Source organism: Photinus pyralis, unplaced genomic scaffold (genome assembly GCF_008802855.1).
Source record: "Photinus pyralis isolate 1611_PpyrPB1 unplaced genomic scaffold, Ppyr1.3 Ppyr1.4_LG2, whole genome shotgun sequence".
Classification (NCBI taxonomy): domain Eukaryota; kingdom Metazoa; phylum Arthropoda; class Insecta; order Coleoptera; family Lampyridae; genus Photinus; species Photinus pyralis.
This window is the reverse complement of record NW_022170403.1, coordinates 33,363,942-33,388,015: the sequence shown is the minus strand read 5'-3', so window position 1 is coordinate 33,388,015 and position 24,074 is coordinate 33,363,942. Positions and strand designations below refer to the sequence as shown.

The 24,074-nt window shown below is 34.2% G+C and overlaps 1 protein-coding gene across 2 annotated transcripts; it reads left to right on the top strand.

Moving 5' to 3' along the window:
* The first annotated feature begins 17,928 nt into the window (after window positions 1-17,928).
* LOC116163804 lies at window positions 17,929-23,627 on the top strand. Of its 2 annotated transcripts, XM_031477932.1 has the most exons (4): window positions 17,955-21,550; window positions 21,604-22,697; window positions 22,755-22,812; window positions 23,163-23,627. In XM_031477932.1, the coding sequence occupies exons 1-4, from the start codon at window positions 21,457-21,459 to the stop codon at window positions 23,423-23,425; spliced, it is 1,509 nt and encodes a 502-aa protein (XP_031333792.1). In that variant the 5' UTR covers window positions 17,955-21,456; the 3' UTR covers window positions 23,426-23,627. The 2 variants fall into 2 exon arrangements, 1 of the variants encoding a protein (XP_031333792.1); XR_004143809.1 differs by lacking the exons at window positions 22,755-22,812; window positions 23,163-23,627 and having other exon boundaries at window positions 17,929-21,550; window positions 21,604-22,685.
* The last annotated feature ends 447 nt before the right edge of the window (window positions 23,628-24,074 follow it).

Sequence of the window (24,074 nt, the reverse complement as noted above, 5' to 3'; positions counted from 1 at the left end):
CTGTCATGTTGACATTTGCTTTGACAATCACCGCAAAATTGGCCCGCCTACACAAGTATGACCAATCAACGACAACAGCAGCAGCAAATTTGCTTTGACAGATCGCCACGACAAATATGTTGCGCTTCTATTGGTGCTTGCTAACTGTAGTGCAGAAAGTTTGAAGTTTACATAGTTTAGGCACGTGGTTACAATTCGTCTGCACTGCACATGTCATTGTGAATTGCCTTGCCATATGGGTATGCGTATTTCAAACTTTTATACAAAGGCACCGCATCGCAACAGCACTGCACTACCACCTATCTGAATAGGGCTTTAGGGTTTCTGCCGCTGTGGGCAAACATTTTTTGCCGCCCTTGACATATCACTATATCACCATTATTACAAGGTGGGAAAAGTAAGGCATTCATTGGCTATATTTGCAATGCAATGAATGTACTAACAGATTTTATTTTTGCTTCATTTCATTTACCGATTCACAGTTTACCTAAAAAATTTGAACGCATTTTAATTTTTCTGTTTTCCTCCAAATTTGCCGCCCTTACAATTTTGCCGCTGTGGGCAATTGCCCACGTTTGCCCCTTATATAAATACGGCACTGCCATGGTGGCCCTCGAATTTGAATCAGCCTGTATATTACTAATTTACAAAAGACCATCCCTCGAATGTAAGACATGGGGAACAAATGTATATTTAGGTATAAACGGCTAAAAAATTTAAAAAAAATCGGTATACCGTATGTCCCCGGATTGACTTTACAAGAAGAAAAACTTTTACTATACTTTTTGACAAAAATGCATTCTCCATAAAAGCTTTTGCTTGTTCTAATTCGAAATTTCCCTACCGTTTCAGAGAAAAATACAAAAAAAACGAAAATATGGTTGAACTTTTTCCAAGTCCTAAAAGTCAAAACGCGTCTCTACTGTAATAACATTTCGTTAGTTACAAAGTTCGTTACCTGTTATTTGAATAGGCACTAGGATCGTTATAAGTATAACAAACACACTTCATAATAACATTGAATAAAAACCTCTTTATTCAATGGTAACAATGAAAAAGAATTGAATTTCCAAAGGTGTTTTCTTTGAAATGTAGGCGGAATCAAGAGTTTTACTGAGGGCCCTTCCAAACAAAAAGCCCCTGTCGCCACTTGTGAACCAATTTTACGATCTTAATTTTGAAAGTCCCCCATGCCAATAATTACGCGATTTTTACTTCATACGTTACGTTACAAGCGGTTCATTATTCTCCTCAAGTTATGTGTGGTAGAGCGCTAATTATAATTTTGTTAACCTAGCAGTCTGTAAGGAGCCGTGAACGACCTTGCGTTTGTGTTTTGTATTTTCTTGTCGTGTGGTTATGCAAATCAAATTGCATTTTTTTTAAAGCTCCCTCTGTGTTGTTTGGGGCCCACTTAAAGAGAGTATAATGATTTAAATATTTGTATAGAAAACTGCTGTAGTTACGCTATTCATTATTAGGTACCAGCACATTCTAAAGAAATAAACTTTGTCCTTTACTATGGGTACTTCTCTTTTCAGGCAATCCCAACCTTAATAATAGCGCGGGGTAGTCGTGGTTCCGTCGAAACGAATTTGATCGTCGTTCACATAGTCATAAAGCACGATTGCTCATAATTCTTCACATATACGCAGAACGGAAAGTGGGAAGAGAGTTCCACTCGAAAATATCTCGATGATATATATCCGTTCTAATCCTTAAAATTGGGATCTTGTGTGTGTGAATTTGAATTTTTCTTTAAGCGTAGGTGTGGTCATGAACTATACATTGAACACAATTTCGATCCCATGGTATTTGAATTTAAGGCCGATGTGATTTTGTGTAAGAATTATTTATCGTTGTTAATTTTGTGTTAAATGATCGCTTGTATTTTGTTTATTTAATTGTAAATAAATGACGTGTTAAAAACTAAACTAAACTAAACTGAATTGGAATGATCACTGTAATAAAATTGCATCGAAACTGTCAAAAGCATGTTTTGTTTTAAGAAGTTTAAAAATGATTGCCTCTAGACATATTGTCATTAATGCGTACTATGGTTACTTCCATTCGGTTATGAGTTACGCTATAATTGCATGGGGTCACTCGGCAGGTATTAAACGGGTCTTTGCAATCCAACGACGTGCATTGCGCATTATTAGTAATTTGGGATACAGAAGCTGTTGTAAAGGTAAATTTATCGAATATGGTATTTTAACTCTCCCTTGTGTATACATATTAAATTGTATAATTCACTGTAAAGAAACTCATTTGAATTACCAGACAGGACGTGATATCCATCAATACTCTACCAGACTGTGTGATAATATTGCTTTAAAACGAATACGCCTTACTACTAGTAAAAATTGCAACAATTATTATTGCATAAAGTTTTATAACAAAGTACCCTCGGATTTAAAAACACTGCCTATGAGTAAATTAAGAAATGCTGTGATTAGTTACCTTAAGAATAACGCTTTTTACACTTTTGATGAGTTCCTACTAACTGATTGGTGTTCTAATATTCTGTGATATTTTGTCTATTTTACTTAAGTGTTTTACAGTACTTTAACTTGACCTTTTTTTATATTATTTATATGTATAAATTGCTCTGTTAGTAGATGCACTAGTTTATAGTAAGTTGACGACACTGATATAGTTTATATACTATGATAGCTGGAACATTTAAAGATTAAAGATTAAGTTTACTCTTTTGCAAAAGTGCTATCTCCGGCCGCGGCGATAAGAAGTTTTGTTATCGCTGTGTGAGCTAACAATGTTATAGATAAGTGAGTATCGCCGATAAGTAAACACATGTTTAATTTACTCGAAGACACAGCAAATTAAAGAAGGAGATGGTTCAGAAAATTGAAAAGAAAGGGAAGTGGTTTTAAAAATAGCAGACGATCGTTGCGTTTTTAGTGGTGGACATTAATCGTTTTTTTTATGGGCGTTTTGTGTATGGCAATTTAGCCTTAAACGAGTTTGTTTTTGGAAAAACGGCCAGTCTTGATCATAATTGTAACCTCATGTAGAAGAAAGTTAGAGAGGGTTAAAAGAGAGTTTATTACGCCGTTTAAAATGAATGATTAATTCAAATTAAATAAGCTTACGAAGGAGTTCGTCGAAGCGTTGTTTTTATCGAGAATGTTCGCTTATATGAAGCCTTTCCCAGTACCCTTTAAAGAGAGTTTTTTTCCACCAACAAAGAGCCAATTTTACATCAGTAATTACACCGAATCCAGTGTCGTCTAAATTGAGATTCATGCGCAATTAAAGTAAAAAAAGTAGTTACAGGAGTAACATCAGTTAGTTTTTCTGATTGACAACCGGATATTTTAGATTATTAACACGTTAAAGTTATTAAGTTTTCTTTAGTGAGTGCCTACATCTTCTATTTCAGCCTAATTGATTGGCTTTTTAATTACATTTTTCTATTTCGTATCCAGAATTACATCAGGTGTTAATTAAAAATTTGCAATATGTCTTTGAAATTGGGAAGTGGACCAAGGTTACTGAGTTTTCTCAAATTTGATAAAATTATAGATCGTTAGGTCGTTAGGCAGGCCGATATGTGTCAAACAAAGGACGCGGTTGAATTTTGTAAACCGAGCCATAGCCGAGTCACCTATCAACATCTTAGAGGGCCGAGGGGGTCTCGCGAAGTCGGTGGTTTATCACAAATATTTGATGAAGCTTTGATTTTTTAGCGCATTTTCCAACGCAGGCAAACATATCTCATATTGTAAACATTATACAGTGTGTCCCCGGATGGACTGAACAAGCGGGAAAAAAATTTTAATTTTAACTTTACGCAAAAATGTGATTCTTTATAATAATTTTTGCTTGCCTCAAAACCACCTATTCTGAAATAAAAATCTAGATATTCCTTTTAGAAGCTGGGAAAATTACAAAAAACGCAAAATCTACAGAAGATACAATGATAGTCTGATTTAATCAAAAACATGCAACTTAGAAAAATTTCCGCTGTAGATTTTGCGTTTTTTGTAATTTTCTCAGCTGCTAAAAGGAATATCTAGATTTTTATTTCAGAATAGGTGGTTTTGAGGCAAGCAAAAATTTTTATAAAGAATGACATTTTTGCGTAAAGTTAAAATTAAAAATTTTTTCCCTCTTGTTAAGTCCATCCGGGGACACAATGTATGTGTGCATGCGCATTCTGCGCAGTGACAATTTCTTTATTTATGAAAATATTTCTTCGAAATTTTAACCATAGATGCTTCTAGTAAAGAATCACATGTAGTAAAAATCGAAAACTGCAAATGTCATTAGCAAAGGCAAACACATCGCACATAGTGAAAATTAAATGCACGCATGCGCAAACTGCCACCTTTTTTACTTATGAAAATCTCTGAAAAATTGTAACCATAGACGTTTCTAGTAAAAACAAACATCTCTGAAAAATTGTAACCATAGACGTTTCTAGTAAAAACAAACATCTCGCAGACAGCATAAACTAAATGCGCGCATGCGTGAACTGATACGAGGATGAACAAAATTGTACAAAAACCCTAAACATGGCTTACTATTGAGGAAATTTAATCTGGTGAAGAACAACTTTTTTAAATTTAACAACCGCAATGCAAAATACTACTTTATTTTGGTGTATTTTTTTGCGAGTATGTTATTAAATATAAAACGTAGAGGATTGCGATTGCTTACCGTGAAAGAACAAGTGTCTAAAAACGTTGAGTTAATTCGTTATTCAATGCTGAAAGGAAGTGGCATTTGATTTCTATTATCGTCTGTGTTGTTTGATGAGCGCTAAATTCGTTCCAGAGTAAATTTAAGGTAGTAGTAGGTCATTTTGAGAAATTTAGGGTTTCATTTTAGATAATTTTGTAAAATAGTTTTTAAAAAAATTTTCCGCGTGTATTCACAAACCCAGTAAATTTTGAATTTTTTGTTAATTTAGGCAAGCCGAGGTGGCTATTTGCAAAAATAATTTTAAAAAGTGCTTGTGAAAATAAAGCCAGTAAATTTTCTAGTTATTGTGGGTAAATAAGAGGATGACAGTCTCGTTTATTTTAATATTTTTTATTTTATTTATTGTCCCTCTTGTTCGGGGCCCTCAACAGGCTTTCGTCCAATTACAGCGTGATAATGATTATTAGAGGTGCCCCTGCAGAAGATCCAAGTTGTATAAGTCGTAGTCCTGAAATTCTGCATAACATTTACACATGTGTACTTTGGGGTAGGTCATATTGGGCATTTGGGTGAATTACACTGCAATAGAAAATATATGACTGTTTCCATGGCATTGGTCATTCTCATTTGATTTCAGATTAAGTACAATGCGATCAAAAATGATTGGCGGTTTAGTCGCCTTTGGAATTTTTGTTTACATGGGAAATCGTATTTAACTTGAACTTCCAAAGGCGACTCGACAGCCAATCATTTTTGATCGCCCGATATAAGCATTGAACTACAGAGTATATAGTTCAATGAGTATAAGTAATGGTACCTACTCTACTCTACTACATTATTTGCGAACAAAATTAATTACGATACATACTGTGAAAAAAACTTAAAAATACGTTTGCAGTAACTATAACAATAACACCCGTCAAAATGTGGAACATTACCTACATTTCAGATTTCAGCCTGGGGGCCTATTCTCGATATCATTGGAACAAGTTTGTATACGCTTGTAACGCGTAATCTTGAACGAGTGGCATAGCAATCACACGTTCATTCCAAAAATGACGTATATGTATGCTTCTTTGACATAGGATTCCTATGATAGGAATAGGCCGCCTGTCCTGAATGTTTGAGAGCCTGCCCTAATTATACAGTCTGGCTACGGCCCTGTTTTCGCTCTTAGGGCCGGTTTTACAATTACACTTTTACGGAGAATAAGATATTCTTGGAATAACTGCCATAGCAACATGTATGCCATTGGTTGACACAATGGTAACCAACGCAACCGTCGACATTTTTCTATAACTCTCGCCAGGAAAGATTGCCGGTAACAGAACACTTGATCCCAATCTACAATCTCTGTTTTTCGTAAAGTGCTGGCGACTTCCGAGATAGTATCGTGTCAATGTTGAACGAAAAGACTTTTTGTTCAACATTAGCACGATCCTATTCCAGAAGTCGCTCGCGTCTTAATAAAAACGAAGATTGTAAATCGACACAAGGCGTGCCGTGACCGGCAATCTTTCCTGGCGAGAGCTATAGGTATAGATTATTCTCGGTACATATATACCTTCATTGTAGAATCGGCCCTAAGGCGAGTAACTTCAGCGCATTTTCCATGCATTGATTAGTAATAATAATAATAAAGTTTATTATCCCAACAGTGATAACACCAATTATATGGTAATATTAGTGACAACAGTCCGCAACAGGCAATAGCTATGTGCGCTATGTTTTTCTTTACTAGATTTTTTACTATATGTGCTCGATGTGATATGTAAAGAATTACTGGAAGCATCTATCGCTAACATTTCAAAAAAATATCATAAACAAGGAAGTTTGTACTGCGCATGCACACTTCTAATGTTTACAATATGAGATATGTTTACGGTTAACAGAAGCGTCTGTGATTAAAATTTGAAAAAGATATCTCGATAAATAATAAGACAGTTGATATTGCGCGTCATGCGCATGCGCACATTAATCTGATGTTTACAATATGCTATACGTTTGTTTTTACTAAAAGCATATTTGGTATAAATTTCAAAGAAATATCTCCATAAATAAGAAAGTTGACATTGCACAACCGCACATGCATCTCGACATGCACACATTAGTCGTCAAGATTTTTCTTGGCTCAGGTACCAGAGCTATAAGCTACCGTATTCCAAAAGAACGAACTACGTATATTTATATTTACTGTAGGAGTAGTTAAAGCCTCGGACGGATGGACGGACGGCCAGAGAAAGTGGATGCACCTAGCTTCGTTAGAAAATGCGCTAATAAGTTGTATTTAAATGTTATTTATTCTATCAATAAAATTCCGATTTATATTTGATTTGCTCTCGTATAGTAAAATCTTCCATAGGCAGTAACTGTTGTGTAAATTTCTCTCTACTTAGGGCCTATCACATTTAACTACTTTACCATCAAACACTTGCGTAAATAACAATGATAAATATATTGGGCCTGACTACAGTAACCTATTTAACAACAGTAACAGAAATTAACTAGGTATGTCATTTGTTAAAGTGGTAGAACTTAGTTTATTAATGTAAAAGGTTGACAATACTATAATCGCTTGTATGCGAGATCATTACAATACCGCAATTCGAGTCGTAACCGCAAATAGTTACAGATTGAATATCTATTTCCGTTTCCGATTATACGTCATATAAGTGAACCTATTGCGTTCTGCGTGGCGATAAATGATATCAAGATGAAACCAAAATTACTTTCCTTCATTTTAGTCAAACTAGCGAGAAACCTCAAACAGTTATTTATGTAACATTATGAAGGTTTTATGGTACAATAAAAACAAATTACACATATTATAGTGCACTGATCAAGGTATTTTTTTATTCGTTACTACGTATGCGAATTCTATTTATATACAGAGTGTGCCATTAGTGTGTGACTGGAAGACTGTGGATTTATTAAAGCCCATATTTTAAATTCATTGCCTGGGAACCTCCCAAAACCGTCAGATTGTGGCAAATATTTAATCACAACTTTTTTGATATGAACAATAGTAACGGCTCCAGCATCAATGGTCCTTACTTTTTATTCATCCTGTATAATCCGAGGTAGAATCTGACCCTGAATCTGACTGATTGACAAGTGTCGCGATAAACTGTCGGGCAAGTTGGGTGAGCCATTGCTATCGCAATTTCTCACAAAACTGTTTACACTAGCAGTACTTTTAACTTCCGCAAATGCTGTCAGTTGATACCTAGCAGCTGTTTTCGAGTACTTATCTCACGTTATGGTGCCAATACGACATTGTTGTGTGACCGCGGCTGTAGTAGTTTTATGCAATAATGTGATACACAAAAGAAGTGTTGGGTGAGAGAATGAATCTCAAGAGAAAAGTATGCGGCCTACAATATTTTAATTGATGCGCTGAGAGTCGGAGAATCACAAATGTTATTCGTATGTCAGCGGGTAAACCTTGAGGAACTGTAATTACTAATGAGTAGTAAAATTAAAAAACAGGATACTCATTTACGCGCCACAATATAATAAAACTCGCACGTTTACTCGCTAAAATATCGACACGAAATGGAAAGTTTGCGAGAAGTTGGTGAGATGATGCACTTTTGCCTGTTTAGACTGGCAAAAAAAGTGTCGCGAGAATTGTTCCGCGAGTACCAAATGCACTCACAATGCTATTTCCACTTACGCGTTACGACAGTAAAACGCATTTTATTTGGCGTCATCCGCTAAAGAATGTTTAGAGTTTTAATTCCCAAAGGCTAGGTATTGGTACATAGGGGTGGTTCCTATTTTGTAGAAGGCGGAATTTTATCCATTTCCACCTCTAAAATTAATTTGATTACATTTTCACAAGTCCTCGTGCAATGTAAAACAGCTTACGCACCACACTCATTTTTTCAATACTTTGATTGCTTTCAAAGGTGGAACTCGATAAACTTCCAAGATTTCAAATATAAGATCCACCCTTATATACATATACCCATATAAATCCAAAAATATACTGCAAAAACTAAATGTTTTACCTCTTTTATTAGCATTGTAACCTATGAGCAATTTTAAATGTGTATTCTGGATGACGTTTTCCCGCCTTCAAAATGCAAGCATTCTATTGGTTTAGAGTTACCAGACAACCTTTCTAATAAAACAACATTGACTCAGGTCAACGTGGTGTGATGACTTGAAATATAAAATATTAAAATGCTTTGTACTTTGTAGGTATGTAATTAAAGTAATTTCTAACAAATAAACCTTTTTGGTGGGAGATTAAAACAAGTATACTTTGGGGTTGCGTGTACGGTGTACGCTCATTATGCTTGGTTAAAGAAAGGTGGCGTTAACAGTGCGTTACAATAGTGTATTAGCAAAATTCATAAATTCTGACCATTTGCTCGGTGATGCACCATCTTAAGGCGCGTATACATCTGAGCATTGGGTCGAATGAGCAAGGCGAGCGCGAATGAGCATTTGGAAAGGGGGCTGAGTACACATCTGAATGGGACACGCGAGCGAGACACATGAGCTTCGCTCAATGAATGCTCGTAGTGCGCGTTTCAATATGGTATGTCCTTTCCGTTCCCTGTCGATGTCCACACTGAGCACGTATGAGCGTGTTCGCCGCAAGCGCTCGCTTTGATCTACCGACAAAATTTGGATCGGGTCGAGCGTGCTCGGCGCACGTTGCTCAGTCGTCCACATTTGAATGCTCACTCGCGCTCGCCTTGCTCATTCGGACCCAATGCTCAGATGTATACGCGCCTTTAAGTGTTGGAATTTTTGAAGTTGATTCTGCAAAATTGAAAAAAGGGCATACCGGAATCCCAATGACTAGTTTTACCTTTCAACTTTGTTACTTTTCGGCCGTAACTAAACATTTGGTTAAAACATTTTTTTATTATACCTGAATCACAATCTTCGTTTTCCTACGACTTTCATTGAAAATGACGTATGTCGTACAATTATGTTTACTTGAAAATTGACAATTTCGCTCACTTATGGCAAAATGTAACGGAAAACAAAACGCACCCGTATGATTTGCTTTCTCATAAGATCTACCATATACAGGGTGACAATTTGAAAACTTACCACCCCCCATATCTTAGTAAATAAACGAGATATTTAAAAAAATCAAAATCCGTTTCGGTAATTCGGAGGGGGAATCACAATGACATAGTTGGCGACGCACCCCCTCACACCCCCTGCGCCCCAGCCACCCCAACTTTTAAATCTTAAATAGTGACTCCCCATGTGTGATACGTCATTGGAAAGCTCTGAAAAAATGCTTTCCAACCATACCAAATAGCATTACATTTAGGTTAGTAATTATCGTGCAAATAAAAAAATAAACATGGAAAATCGTATTTAACTTGAACTTCCAAAGCCGACTCGACAGCAACTCATTTTTGATCGCCAGTTATAATCTATTCTCAAACTCTTGTCGAACCTTTTCAAATATTGGTTTTGCAATATTTCGACATTCTTGAATTATTCTCTGTCTTAGTTCGTCTATGTTCGCCGGTTGCGTTTTAAATACGACAGATTTCAAATGTATCATATTAGTTTATTTTTTGATTTGCACGATAATTACTAACCTAAATGTAATGCTATTTGGTATGGTTGGAAAGCATTTTTTCAGAGCTTTCCAACGACGTATCACACATGGGGGGTCACTATTTAAGATTTAAAAGTTGGGGTGGCTGGGGCGCAGGGGGTGTGAGGGGGTGCGTCGCCAACTATGTCATTGTGATTCCCCCTCCGAATTACCGAAACGGATTTTGATTTTTTTTAAAGATAGTTTTAGTAGTTGGTTCGAAATAAAATAACTTTTGTTTCATTATGTACGTAGATTTTTGGTTGTATGGAGAGTCGTAGGAAAAATAGTGTACATGACTCGTTTGAAAGCCACTTTTCACACTCGTGTGAAAAGTATCGCTTTCAACACTCGTTACGTAATATACTATTTAAACACTCAAATGCGTGCGAAAAAAGGGCTTTAAAACACATGTGATTTAAAGTTGCTAAGTAATGATACTTCAAGTATGACTTTTGAAACTGTCATCTGGGTGAAATAAAAAATCCTCTTAGGTCGCTTTCTGTAAATGCAGAACATTTTTTTTGCTTGTTCCTATCCGCTGGATGAAGTTTTCACAAACGCGGGTAATTTAAGGTATGCTTCCAAATCTGTTCCACTTTTTCATCGCAGCATTGTTTGAAGTTTTGAATGAATGCACCAAAAGATAGAAGATTTAAATACATTTGACATTTCCTTAATCATCATCATCATCATCATATGCCAGCATTATCGATGCATATAAGACTTTAATCGTAAGTAACTTCCTATTCATCCATGGAAACAACTTTTCATATTCTTTATAATAGGCTTTACTGGATTGGGATTTTACACCTACCAACGTTTGTTTAGATTTTACAACAAGCGATTTAATGGACGGTGTATTATCTTTTTCAACGGAAATCGTTTTATTCACAAAGACGATGATTTTTATAAGCAAACCATGGCAATCGTGAAATTACGAACACCCAGCCCACTTAATTAGACATGTATTCGAGTCTTAGACCATATAGTACATGGACTGCTAATTGTAACTAAAATATGGTCAAGGACATCGCCTGGGTATGTGAGTTTCAGGGTAAACGAGTCTGTCCGAAATTGTCCGATTAGACACGATTTGAGACTGTCAACCTATAAATTAACAAACTTCAATTAATTAACAGCCTAGATATGCCAAAAAAGCAAACCTATCCTTATTTGTGGACGTGTATAAGATAATCAAGAGAATTTAAAGCTTCTCGTACTACGTGGTTACTATAAAAGCTACTCTTTACGCGATCCGAATGGTGTTTACACGACTTTAGTTTACCCTGAGATTCACATACCCACGACTACAGTGCCCTCTATCCGTGACCATCCATTTTGTATTGAAAGCATAGGGCTAATAGCAGTCCATGTACTATATGGTCTAAGATTCGAGTATGACGTCAACAAAAACAAAGTTGATCGAAAAATTGTAGTCATGGAATATAATTTTTAATTTCATCGGTAAACAAACTATATAAACTGACCACAACAGCACTTCCTTCATGGCGAAAACCGTTTTAACGAAAACAGGACCTAGGTGCTGTATATATCGCTATCGACAATCATAGACATTCTTATTCTCATATGTCTATGTCGACAATGGGGAGTGAATATTGGAACAAGAAATTGTTACTCACTCTTTCGATTTATTTGAACAGAAAATTTGACAATCAGATCGTTATTTGAACGACCTATTAAACAGGGAAAAATATTTCGTTGGCGAGTTGTCGCAGTGGCGAGTCGTCCGTTGGAGAGTTGTCGCATTGGCGAGTTGTCGCGGTGGCGAGTTGTCCCGTTGGCGAGTTGTCGTGTTGGCGAGTTGTCCCGTTGGCGAGTCAGTCGTTGGCGAGTGGTCCGGTGGCGAGTCGCCCTTGGCGAGTTGACGCGTACCGAATCAAAAATACTATAAGATACACGTGTATAATTGGTCTTTAAAGCACTTGCAACGTTAAAGGCACTGCGCTTCGCGTCGTGCCATTAAACTTGTTGCGCGTTCTTTAAACACTTGATTATACACTTGTATCTATTTTTACATACTTATTTGTTGTTCATGATAATGATAAAGATGTCTATCGCGAGGATCTGGGAAACCATACAAGATAGGAATATGGTCAAATTAGGGAAAAGTTGCGCAATTAAAGAGTTATTATCTCGGTTATTTTCATGCTTTAAAAAAATCAGAAAATTCCAATTACTTCCGAAGATTGTCAGAAAAACCAAAATTTGCCGATTTTGTTATTATTTTTTTCAGATGTTATTTGAACAGATAAAAAAAACGATTTCTGATTGCGACTATTTGAGCTGTACAAGAAAGCATTGAGATTTTTAATACAAAGTTTCATTTCGCAGAAATCATTAACAACTTTATTTCTTTACATACCAGTGACGGCTCGTGGGTTCTGAAAAATGGTGGGCACAAGTAAAATCTTACCTACTATTTTTTGTACATAAAATGCTTTCTCCTATGTTTTAAGTCGTAAAAGACGTTAATGACTTTGTTGCCAACATTCGGCATAGACTCGACAAACTTCTTGTCTACTGATAGGACCGCCAATGCGTTCAGTAGTGTACTACGAGTACAGAAGCTTGCTTTGGCAGTGGCGTAATAAAATAAACTGACATCGTCTCTTCTGTTTTATCGTAAGCCAACATAACGGACGAGTGCAAAGGAGGTAATATGATTGTGACTTCTGGGAATTGTTGGGTCGTTATCTGTTATCAATTGTAAATGCTTAATTTAATTGACAGATGGATGTGATTTATCGTTTTTTTCTGTGTAGTTAAGAGATGACATTTTTATTTTTTCCTAAAATTTAAGTTTGCATTTATATCTTAATGTCTGATATCAAATTGATTTATAAAAATTATTCGACCTCTATTTTTTGGTCTATTAACGTACGTTGGGGGGAAAGTCTATGTTGTCAACTGTGTATGATTGGTTGTTATAATTTTGAGTTATTGTTCTACGTTTTGAAGTTTTGGCCATCAAAGGTGCTAAAAGGAGAGGTGCTTGTCGACGCGCCCATAAGTGTGTTGTCAACGTGACTCAGTTTGAAGTCGAGTTTTTTTATTGGAACGTCCTTGTCTATCCGAAGAGAAGATGCTGCGATTACCGGAGGTCGTTAGTATAAAGTGTGTTCATTGAAAGTTGTTTTTGTGAACTGTGTAAGGATACCTTTTATTTGGATTACAATTTCCGGACAAGTAATGTAAGTAGTTAAGTCTTAATTTTAGTCTATTTGTAATAATTTGTTGTTTTTTTACCATTTTCCTTTTGTTTGTTAAGACTTTTGTAATTTTCACATTAATTTCCGTGTGTTTCATTCACAACGACGTCTTTTCTAATTTACCTGTTGTTTTTATTGGATACTTGCCCAACGCCCATTTTAAATATTCAAAATGTTGAAGTTCAGTTTGGAGTTTAAGGTATTTGGTTTGACCCACTATCTGTTAGAAGTTAACAGGTTAACTCTTCCGTGCTGAGGAGAAGTGTTAATAAGTAAAGGGAAAGAGCTAGCTAGATTTTTATTTTGGTGTTTTGTGTACAATCTTTCTGGCCTACGGATCAGTGCCCGCAGCATTATTTTTTGGCCCAACGTGGGGCACACAGCAATACCTAATGTGGGTCCCAGTACATTTAAGTAATGTGATTTAGGTAAAGCATTGAATAAAAATACTTTTTTATTCAATGGGTACACATAGATATTACATGGCCAGTAAAAAAAAGTACACATGTATTCACTAGGATTTTTTATTATTATTACGAATACAATAATGTATGATACACAACTGTTGGTTTCAACAGGATGGCGCACCTGTGCACAAGGCCCTAATCATGCGAGATTGTACTAGTAGTCTCTTCTCTAATATTATGTAGTTCCTTCTTGTCAAGCTTCTGGAACCTTTTGGTAGTCTTTGATCCGTTCCGTCTGTTGACATTCTCATAGGATACTTACATAATACCACCAAATACCGAGAAGCACTACTCTGTTCATCCAAAATATGCAGTTAAGCTCCTCCAAAAAATTCCCGGCAAATTTGAATGAATATTTTTAATTGGCCGAATTTTCAAAACCTGTAACACACGCAACTATTTGCTTCCAATTATAATAATTGCCGTATCTAAACTGACATCTTTAACGTCAAACCTGTCATTGCGTTTGGTATTTGCGGTGCCTCAATTGGCCGTTAATTTCACTTATACGAACAAACTAATCTTTTTGAACTTAATAAACAATTTGAAACTATGCACTGCTCGAGGCACTGCTGTATGTGTTTAAAGGTCAATATTCAAAACAAAACACTTTATAACTTAGTCCGACAATGCGATTTTAAATTTCCCGGTTTTTACAATTTTGTGACTGTGAAACGTGTCTGTTATTACCTCGGTTATTAACATTGGCCAAAATTTATTGGGAGTGGCTTAACTGCATCTGTTGGGTGAACAGATTATAGACTACTAAGAAGCCACATGTATGTGTACGAAAGAATACCTCTTGCTCCATTGCGTTTAATGGTAAACATTTATATTGCTCTTATGGACTAAACGATCCAAATTTCAGGACCTGCTTTTTTACACATCTGTTATCTTCGTAATGGACACACTCCTTACAGTCCTATTTATAAAACGTATACTCATAGTCGCGGTTTAAATAAAATATTTAAAAATCACTGATTAGAACAGCTTACGAAGGCCAAATGGGTACTAAAGGACGTCGGTATAGTCGTAACCTTGCATACACTTGGGAAGTTGCAAAATGTGTTAATTTTCTGAATAATTGGGTTACATAATGAATTTTCGTAATTTGAATGGATCATTCGGCCACCTACTAACGCATTTTTAATTCAAAATATGATACCTATTTACGCAATAAATTTGATGCGATTTTGGAAATATGTATATTTAAACTGTTAAAGTGAGGGTCAAAAGAAATACAAGTTTCGTATGATTTGAATTTATTCGAGAAATTTTGTTTTAGCAGTATAGCGTAATTTTGTAATGTATTTTTGTCTTAAGTGCAAAGCTGGCAAGTTTGGTTCGGTTCCAAAAAGTACGTGTCAATGAACAAAATTAGTTTAAACACTTTTTTTTCGTTTTTTATCATTTATTTGCATGAAACTTGGCTAATGTGGGATTCTTCAGCAATGAGTACATTGACTAGCGTAGACTTCGAGTTCGTTACATAATAATGATATATGCTCCGATGTGTATATGTATATATGTATTAAATCGAGAACGACGAGTCTATTATTATATGGACACTAATGGGAATAGATTTCCTATATTCATTCAAAATATTTTCAGTTTTATCCTCGGTTTCATCCAACCTTGATTGCTCGCTTGAGTGTACCTCTGATTGTACCGAACACTAACAAGTGTTTTTTTGTTTTTATTTTCAGAAAGGATACTGTCGAAATATAAGGACTTTACGATTATGTTTAGAAAAGTATTTATGGATAAATTCGGATAGAAATTAAAGTCTGACAATTAAAACGGCTCGAAGACGGTGCCGGGGAACAAATCAGATGTGCTTTTCTAAGTTCACTTGCAACAAAACGCACGTAACGTAACTGGACAAATTTGCTACAGCGCGCGCGGCACGTTCGGTTCGTTGGAGGCATTTTGTTGCAAGTGAATACGCACCTTAAAATAAAACCTATATAGTCGCTTTCGCTCTGATAAATTATATTCTCTAATCGATTTCGTGTTAACTAGGCGACTAGGCCGCACTTGCGATTTTCTGTCGCGCGATCGTTTAGTCGCAAAAATAAAATTCTCATTTTTAAACGAAAATAGCAGTGCACTATTTACCCAGTACCGCTTCTTGTTTTTATTTCGAAACCGAAGGACAAGCGCAATTATAGCACCCATTTCTTCCAATTCCATATTGCGACTGTCGTTAAAAAATCGTATTGCGTGTACAGACAAAAAGTTGTATGCACTTGCGACCGCGATTTTAATCGCGCTACAGAAAATCGCAAGTGTGCGCCTTGCCTTATGGAGGAGATGACACCGACTACTAAAAAGAAACGGCTCTAATCTACATACAACGAATTTTATGACCCGCCAACGACATACAGAAACAAGCTAAGCGCACGCGGCTTGCTCGCAGCTAGGTACCATCGTATAATTTTAGAAACTAGAATTTCAAAATGTAAAAACCCGGACATTTTACTATATACCCCGGACAGGCAAAAAAAAAGTCAAATTTTTGTCTTATGACGTTTTTTTATTAAACATATATGATAAATAGATATGCCAACCTATCTAAATAAAAATAACATACAAAGAATATAAAAATAATTGTAAATTACTTATTTAATTCAACATTATATTTAAGTGAACTGCCTATGTTTTTAAGGACATTTTTGTCTCCTTTTAAAAGGTAATCATAAAATTGTTGACATGTCATGTCAAAATTATATTTGGTTTTTAAAATATCTGCTATAGTTTCAGGTAAAAGTTTATTTCGTTCAGCGCTCCACTGAGACTTAATGAGCGAAAATACTCGCTCCACGTTGGCGTTGTGAGCTGGTAGACAAAAGAAAAATGAAGCTATCCTTTTAAGTTCATGGCAGTTTGTTCCTAATTCAGACAAGAAAAAATTGCTCCAAAAAATATTGCAATTGTCTGTAACTTGGTTTTCAGTTGGCAAGTCATTTATAAATTTTTGCAAACAGAGTACTTCATTAAATAACTTTTCTTCGTCAAAATTTACATTGTGAGCATTTAAAAATAAAAGAGTTGGTTCAAGATTTGAATACTCGACTGTTTTAATATTAGCAATATCCATCCACTCAAATATATCTAGATCTTTCAGAGGTTCGATCCACGATTCTAAATAATTTTTCATAGTTTTATAATAATTGATTATTTCTTCTTTAAAGTTTGTCACCTCACTATCATTCTCAATTTTAGACAAAATTTCTTTTATTTTTAAAGGCATAAAATTTTGATTAATTCGTTGCTCCAGGTTAAATGAAATCTCCCTTAAAACTTTTTTTGCTTCTATAATGGAATTGTTAGACTTCTCTAGGTATTGAATTTTTGAATGCATGATGTTCATTGTTGAATGAATACCAAACAAAAAGGCTTCGCCAAGTTTATTTTCAAAAAATTGTTTTAAAATGAAAGGTGGGTTATCTAAATTTAAAAAATAATGTTTTAAAGGTTCATACAATTTTAATATTCGTTCAATAGCAGGATACAAGCTTAACCACCTTGTTTTTGAATGATATAAGAGTTTAGAATATTCAACTTCACTTTGTTCGCAAAAATCTTTTAGAGCTTCCGTTCTTACCGTAAACACAGAAAAATGATTATGAATTTTCATAACAATAGATTCTATGTCAACAGAAAAAATATCGCAACCTTTATGGACAGCATTATTTATAATATGGGCTGGACACCCAATCCCAACAATGTCTCTTTGAAGCTTGTGTTTTAATTTTGCGTAAACGTTATTTTTACCTAACACTGAAAAAAATTGCTGTAAATTTACTTAGAGATTACAATGAAATTAACGTAATTTACCTTAATATTGATTGTAAATTTTATAACGACAATAATACTGGGAAATTTACACATTTCTTGCATTTTTCTGATTCGGATTGTAGGAATAGCAAAATGGTTGTAAATTTAATTTGTTATTTTTCAATTCTGTAAAACATTTACAAAGATGGATTGTAAAATTTCAAAAAAACACATAGTATACTCAAATAGGTTGTAATTTTCAAAGAGAAAGTGGGAAAATTTCAATGAAATAGTAATTTTACAAATATCATGTAAATTTTAACCAATAGAATAATTTATAGTCGACACGGGATTTTTATGCATTGAGTAAGTAATTTGTGCTTGTGCGCGTTCGCCATTACCGTTTTACTTCTATCTGTGCGTTAGTGGTGCTGGTGCTCGTGTTGGAGTTGGTGTGTAAACATAAAAAGGAAAGTATACCTATATTTAACCCATTGTAGTTATAAGCTAGGTATAAGTTACAATGATATTTAAGTGCACCATTTGTGGTTTCAATTTAAAAACATTGAGCAAATATAATGTTCACTTAAGCTATCATCGAAACACACATGGTGCAACATTCAAATGCTTGAAAAACAACTGCAATTTAAACTTCTCAAATTACAGACACTTTCAAAAACATATCCTCCAAAATCATAAATTTAATTATAATTCGACGATGATGCTTGCTTCTGTTTCATGCACTGTGTGTGTATTTAAAACCACTAATACAAATGAATTGTGTAAGCATGCATATAGTCACATTAAAAATAGCATTCCTTTGAAATGCCCTTTGTTTGATTCCTGTAAAACTGAGACAGTGTTTACAAAGGTGAATAATTTGTCACAACATATGCGTAGAATTCATTTTAAAAGTTTGAAAGGTTCTTTTGTAAGAAACAAAGACACGCTTTGTGATATAAATGACGTCGGGGACGTCGAAGTAATTAACAATTTGGATTCAGATGAAGATTATAATCCTGTCGTAGTAGGTGAAGGTCAACCTAACAATAATTATGAAGAGCTAAGCCTCAAGTTAATCAGTTCATTATATCTGACAATGGAATCAAAATACTTTATGACAAATAAATCAATGCAAATAGTTATCGATGGTATAACTGACCTCAATAAATTAAATAATGATTACATAATTGAAAAGTTAAAAACTAACAATGTTGTAATCGATAAAGCCATTCTAGAAAACAATTTGTTTGACAAAGTTCATAACGCCGTACATGGTGAACTAAGATCTAAATTCATAAGAAATAAATACTATCAAAACTATTTTAATTACATTTCGCCAAAGTGTATTAATTTAGAAGGTGGTTCTAAGTTTTATTACGTCCCGATTATAAAAACGATAGAAATGTTGTTTAAAACAAAAAATTTTTGTAAAGCATATTTTTCACCAGAAAGCAATGTTGAGGATTTCTCAAATATATGTGATGGTATTTCTTTTAAGAATAACTTATTTTACGAGAATAATCCCCATGCCTTGCAATTAATTCTTTACCAAGACGCTTTCGAAATTTGTAACCCTTTAGGTTCATCCAGAAAAAAGCATAAAGTAGTTGGAATATACTTTACAGTTAATAATATACCCAGTAGGCATTGGTCAAAAGTGGGTCATATTCAATTAATTGGACTGGTGTACGAAAAAACTATTAAAATGTTAGGTTTTCATAAAGTGCTAACTGTATTATTGGAAGATTTGAAGTTTATAGAAGTTACAGGCGTCGAAGTAGAAGTTGACAATAAACGAATTAATATAAAAGGTTCCTTATTATCAGTGATCGGAGACAACTTAGGCAGTCATCAAGTTGGTGGGTTTGTCGAAAATTTTAGCACATCGGGTTATTTCTGTCGATACTGCGATTTTAGCTATGCTCATTCTAATAAACCTATAGTTTACCGAACAAAGTCATTGTACGAATTCGATGTTAACATGGCAAATTTTGAAGCAGAGCCTTCTAAAGGAATTAAACACAATTCTGTGTTAAACGACTTAAATTATTATCACGTGTGTAATCCTGGACTACCGCCTTGCATTGCTCATGACATGTTTGAAGGTGTAGTACAAAGGGATTTGATGTTGGCAATTAACCAATGTGTTTCTAACAAATTGTTTTCTTACGATGAACTTAACATTAAAGTGAGCAAACTGCATTTTCTGTTTGAGAAAAAATACACTTTTCCTTTATTGAGCAAAGGTGACAAACTTCCTGGTAATGCATCACAAAATATGATGCTTTTGTTGTTATTCCCTTTTGTATTTCATGACGATGATAACCTCCATGTCTCTGCAATATGGAAATTAATATTATGTTTACGAAGAATTTGTTTGCTGCTGTTAAGTTTTAAAATTTCTCTTAATCAAGTAGCTCTGTTAAAAACTTTAATTACTGAGTATTTGGAAGATCGCCAAACTTTGTTTCCCAACGTTTCATTAAAACCAAAACATCACTTTATGTCTCACTATCCTTATTTAACACGACAATTTGGACCACTAAGGCACTTATGGACCTTAAGATTTGAGGCAAAACACCAGTACTTTAAAAATGCCATACGACATAGTAAGAATTATAAGAACATATTATTTTCACTATCAAATAAGCATCAGTTGTTTCAAGCACTGAATGCAACCCAAAATTTGTTATTTAATGACAGTGTATTGTCAGATGATGCTCATATACTAGGCGAGTGTGAAGTATCGTATGAAATGAAGAATCTAATTACAACTAACATTGGAAATATTGACATTCTCATATCAAACTATGTTACTTTTAGAGGTACCATTTACAAAACCGGTCAAGTAGTTTGCTATGATATAGACGCATTTGGATACTTTCTATTGTGTAAAATCCAGTTCATTTTAATAACCAAAGAATATGACGATATTTATTTTGTAGGTCAAAAGACAAAAATATTTTGTAATTATTACAATGATTTGTTTTACCAATTTGCCGATGAAACCGAAATTAACATTTTCGTTAAATTTAACAGTTTATTATGTCATGAACCACTTTTACAGTATTTAAGTACGACAAAAACTATTCTTTATAGTTTTAAGTCAACTCCGTATGTAGTATAAAGATTACATTTTACAAAGAAGTTTAAAGTATTTTAAATGTTAATTTTTCGATTTTAACCAAAAGTATCAATTTTTTTACGTTATACATACTGCAATCAATTTTTTTGCATTAAGGCGAGGCTTTCCGCTGTGTAACGGCACTGATTTAATTTATCTCATTTTATTTCACATTTTTGTCACTTTTCAGCGAGATATTGAGTTGAGGGTTTTTATATTGGAAAGATAAGAGTATGGTGTTGATGTATTAAATTCCAGATTTCTAAAATTTTGCATTACTTTTTGCTATTAATTTTTGAAAGCGTAAATAATTGCGGTATATCATACTGACGAAATGAAAAAAAAAATGAAAGAAGAGGCAAAATCAGTTCCGTTATATGCAGCGGAAAGTTTCGCCTTTATTGTTTCTCCTAACTTTGTGACTTACTATATTACATATTTGCAATCAATTAATTAGTAGGTACTGTTACTTATCAAAAAATCATTCTTCACTGTTAAAAATAATGCACCTATTCAATTAAAAGATATTACTTTACCTAAAAATGTTAATCAATATTTCACATACGTACAGCAGTTTCTAATAATATTTAACATACTGTTTAGATGCATCTATTCAAAGTATGGAATAGGACACGTACTCGAAAAGTTTTGGTTTGTGTTCCAGAGGAAAACGTTTATGTTGAACTGGTGTTAAAAGGTTAGTATGGTCGTTACTGTCCCGCGTTGTTTGTAATGGCATAATTGTTTCAGCTTCCCAAAAACTTGAAATAGATGGAGTGAAGCTAGTATTGGAGAGTGACGGAACCATAGTGGACGAAGATGACATCCTTATGTTGGTAAAAGAACAAATTCTAATTCTATTGCAAACGGGTGAAGAGTGGACCGATACGGATTGCATTTCTGGAGCTACATCACTAGCCAGTACTGTGTCTCTGGCCAGTACGGTTTCTCTGATAGATTCCGTTACTGCAGGTGCAGATGGCAATTATGACGAAAAAGAAAACATCAACATTGTAAATGCACGTATACTTCATGTAGACAACAATATGGAATATATGTGGACTAGCTTCGAAATTCCATGGAATAAGTTATCTGTTAATGTAATTAATGTATGCGAGAAGGGAGTGCGTGATAAACGAATAATAACAGAGATTGTGCATATGGTTGCAAACGAAATGATGGCTATAAAGTCTCTACCATCAAGCAAATCCATTAGAATTGTGGCCAATAAAATAATAACAAAATACCCAAATGTATTTAAAGATGTCGATGACGATGGGGTAACATTAGGAGATGGATGTAGCAGCATTTTTACAAAACTCCATGAAAGAATCCATTACTTAAATAGGCCACACAAGCGATTGTCTTCTAACCAAATATCTTCAAAATCTAAGAAAATTAAAAATTCCACTGCGGGTTGTTCCAACTGGAACCCTCCAGATGTAATAAATGACGATCAACACGATGAGGACTATAAATCTAAATTGTTAGAATTAGGAAAAAAACAGCAATATAATGACGAATTTTATGAATTAATGAACAGAACTTATACAGACCAAAGAAACTTTATCAACAGTGAAGATCCTCCCACCGTGCATAAAATAAAAGAAGAATGGCCTATTTTGTTCCAAATTCCAGCAATTTATTGGCATTTTCATAATTTAACCAAGGCAAACCTAAAGACGTTATCTGATGTTATGGCAGAAAAGTTTGAAAATATTTCAAAATATGCTTCTCAAAGAAATTTCAAAATTCCCAAAAATAACAACAAAGTATTAGATACGTTGGAAATTTTGTGCAACTTATATAAGGAAGATCTTGAAAAAATTTACCTAAAAGTTGAGGTAGGTGTAGTATTCGAGTATGAACATAAAAGGTACCATGAATTATTTTTGTTATAGAAAGACCCAGATCTGGATCATGATATATCATTTCTTTCGCCGTGTATTGTGGATGTAGGTAAGAGTTTTCAAAATTCTTAATTTGGTATTATGGATGTCCAAAATATAGAATGACACGTGGTAGGGTGTACAGTATCTACTGACAATGTTTGTGTTTAAAAAGATACAATCTTTTATGTTTTTTTTTCTGAAAAATGCCACATATCATTCTTTATTTACTTGTATGTTTCCAATTTATACAAGGTAGCAATACTCATTTCTGCTGCATTTATAAATAAAAGTTTTAAAAATCGAACTGCGCTAAATCAGTTTTGAATATCTTGTATAATATACAACGTTTAAAGGACCTCAAATAAATTAGTCATATGTACTATTTAAAGCTTCTAACACAATAATTTTTAAATACAGATTCGGGAGTTCAAAGAAAGCTGTTCATTGTTTTGGAAAAGGAGCAGGCAATTGAAGTTGAATCGATTGAGGAGGCAGTGCAAAGTCTAGTTGGGCTGTATTTTCTACTAAATTTACAGTATCCAAAGGAAATTTCCTGCGTCATGGAAACGATTCAACGATACTTTTTAAAAATCCACCCTGACGATGGTACTAAATCAAAAAAAAGTAACTCGTCTAAGCGCAAAGTTTTTGCGCTTCTAAATAAATTAAGAGACATTTAGAATGACATATCTTTATTTAATAATATATATAATCTTCACTATTTACTGAAATAGTATTATTTTTTCGAACTGTGTACTGAATAGTAGTTTTGTTTATTGGATTTTTTGTATTTTTGAATTATGCGTTACGTTGCAACATATAATACAAGTTTCTATTATGTTAGATAGTGGTTTTACTTTTACTTACCCCGTAGAAATTTACAAAAATGTAATGGTACAGTTACAATGTAAAAAACGTGCATCGCTATGTAAAATGCCAAAACTTGGTAAATATACTATAATAGAATAACATGAAATTTTACAAAAAAAAGTAAATTTTCAATGTAACATATGTATTTTAAATTTTAAAATCACAAATATATTGTGAAATTTTGTTACAAAATAATGGCTTTTTTACAAAGAAATTGTAAATCCGTAGTTACATATAAATTGTAAATGTACTCGTTTACTGAATGCTTGCGATTTTACATCAATTTTCTTGGTCACCGAAAAGCAGTAATTTTATTGTAAATTTCCAAATCTGTTTTATCAGTGTAGTCTGTCTTTACCTCCAAAGTTGGTATTGCAGTTATCGCCACTAAAAGCGACACACTTTAATGTTAAATTATGATGGTCGAGTTTTGATACAATAAGATCACTAATCGAATCT

Bases quoted from the DNA above. Each gene is read 5' to 3' on its own strand.
- LOC116163804 (XM_031477932.1), top strand. From the start codon at position 21,457: ATGCATCTATTCAAAGTATGGAATAGGACACGTACTCGAAAAGTTTTG. The intron at 21,551-21,603 runs GTTAGTATGGTC...TAATTGTTTCAG, and splicing joins TGTTGAACTGGTGTTAAAAG to CTTCCCAAAAACTTGAAATA. The intron at 22,698-22,754 runs GTAGGTGTAGTA...TTTTTGTTATAG, and splicing joins AAATTTACCTAAAAGTTGAG to AAAGACCCAGATCTGGATCA.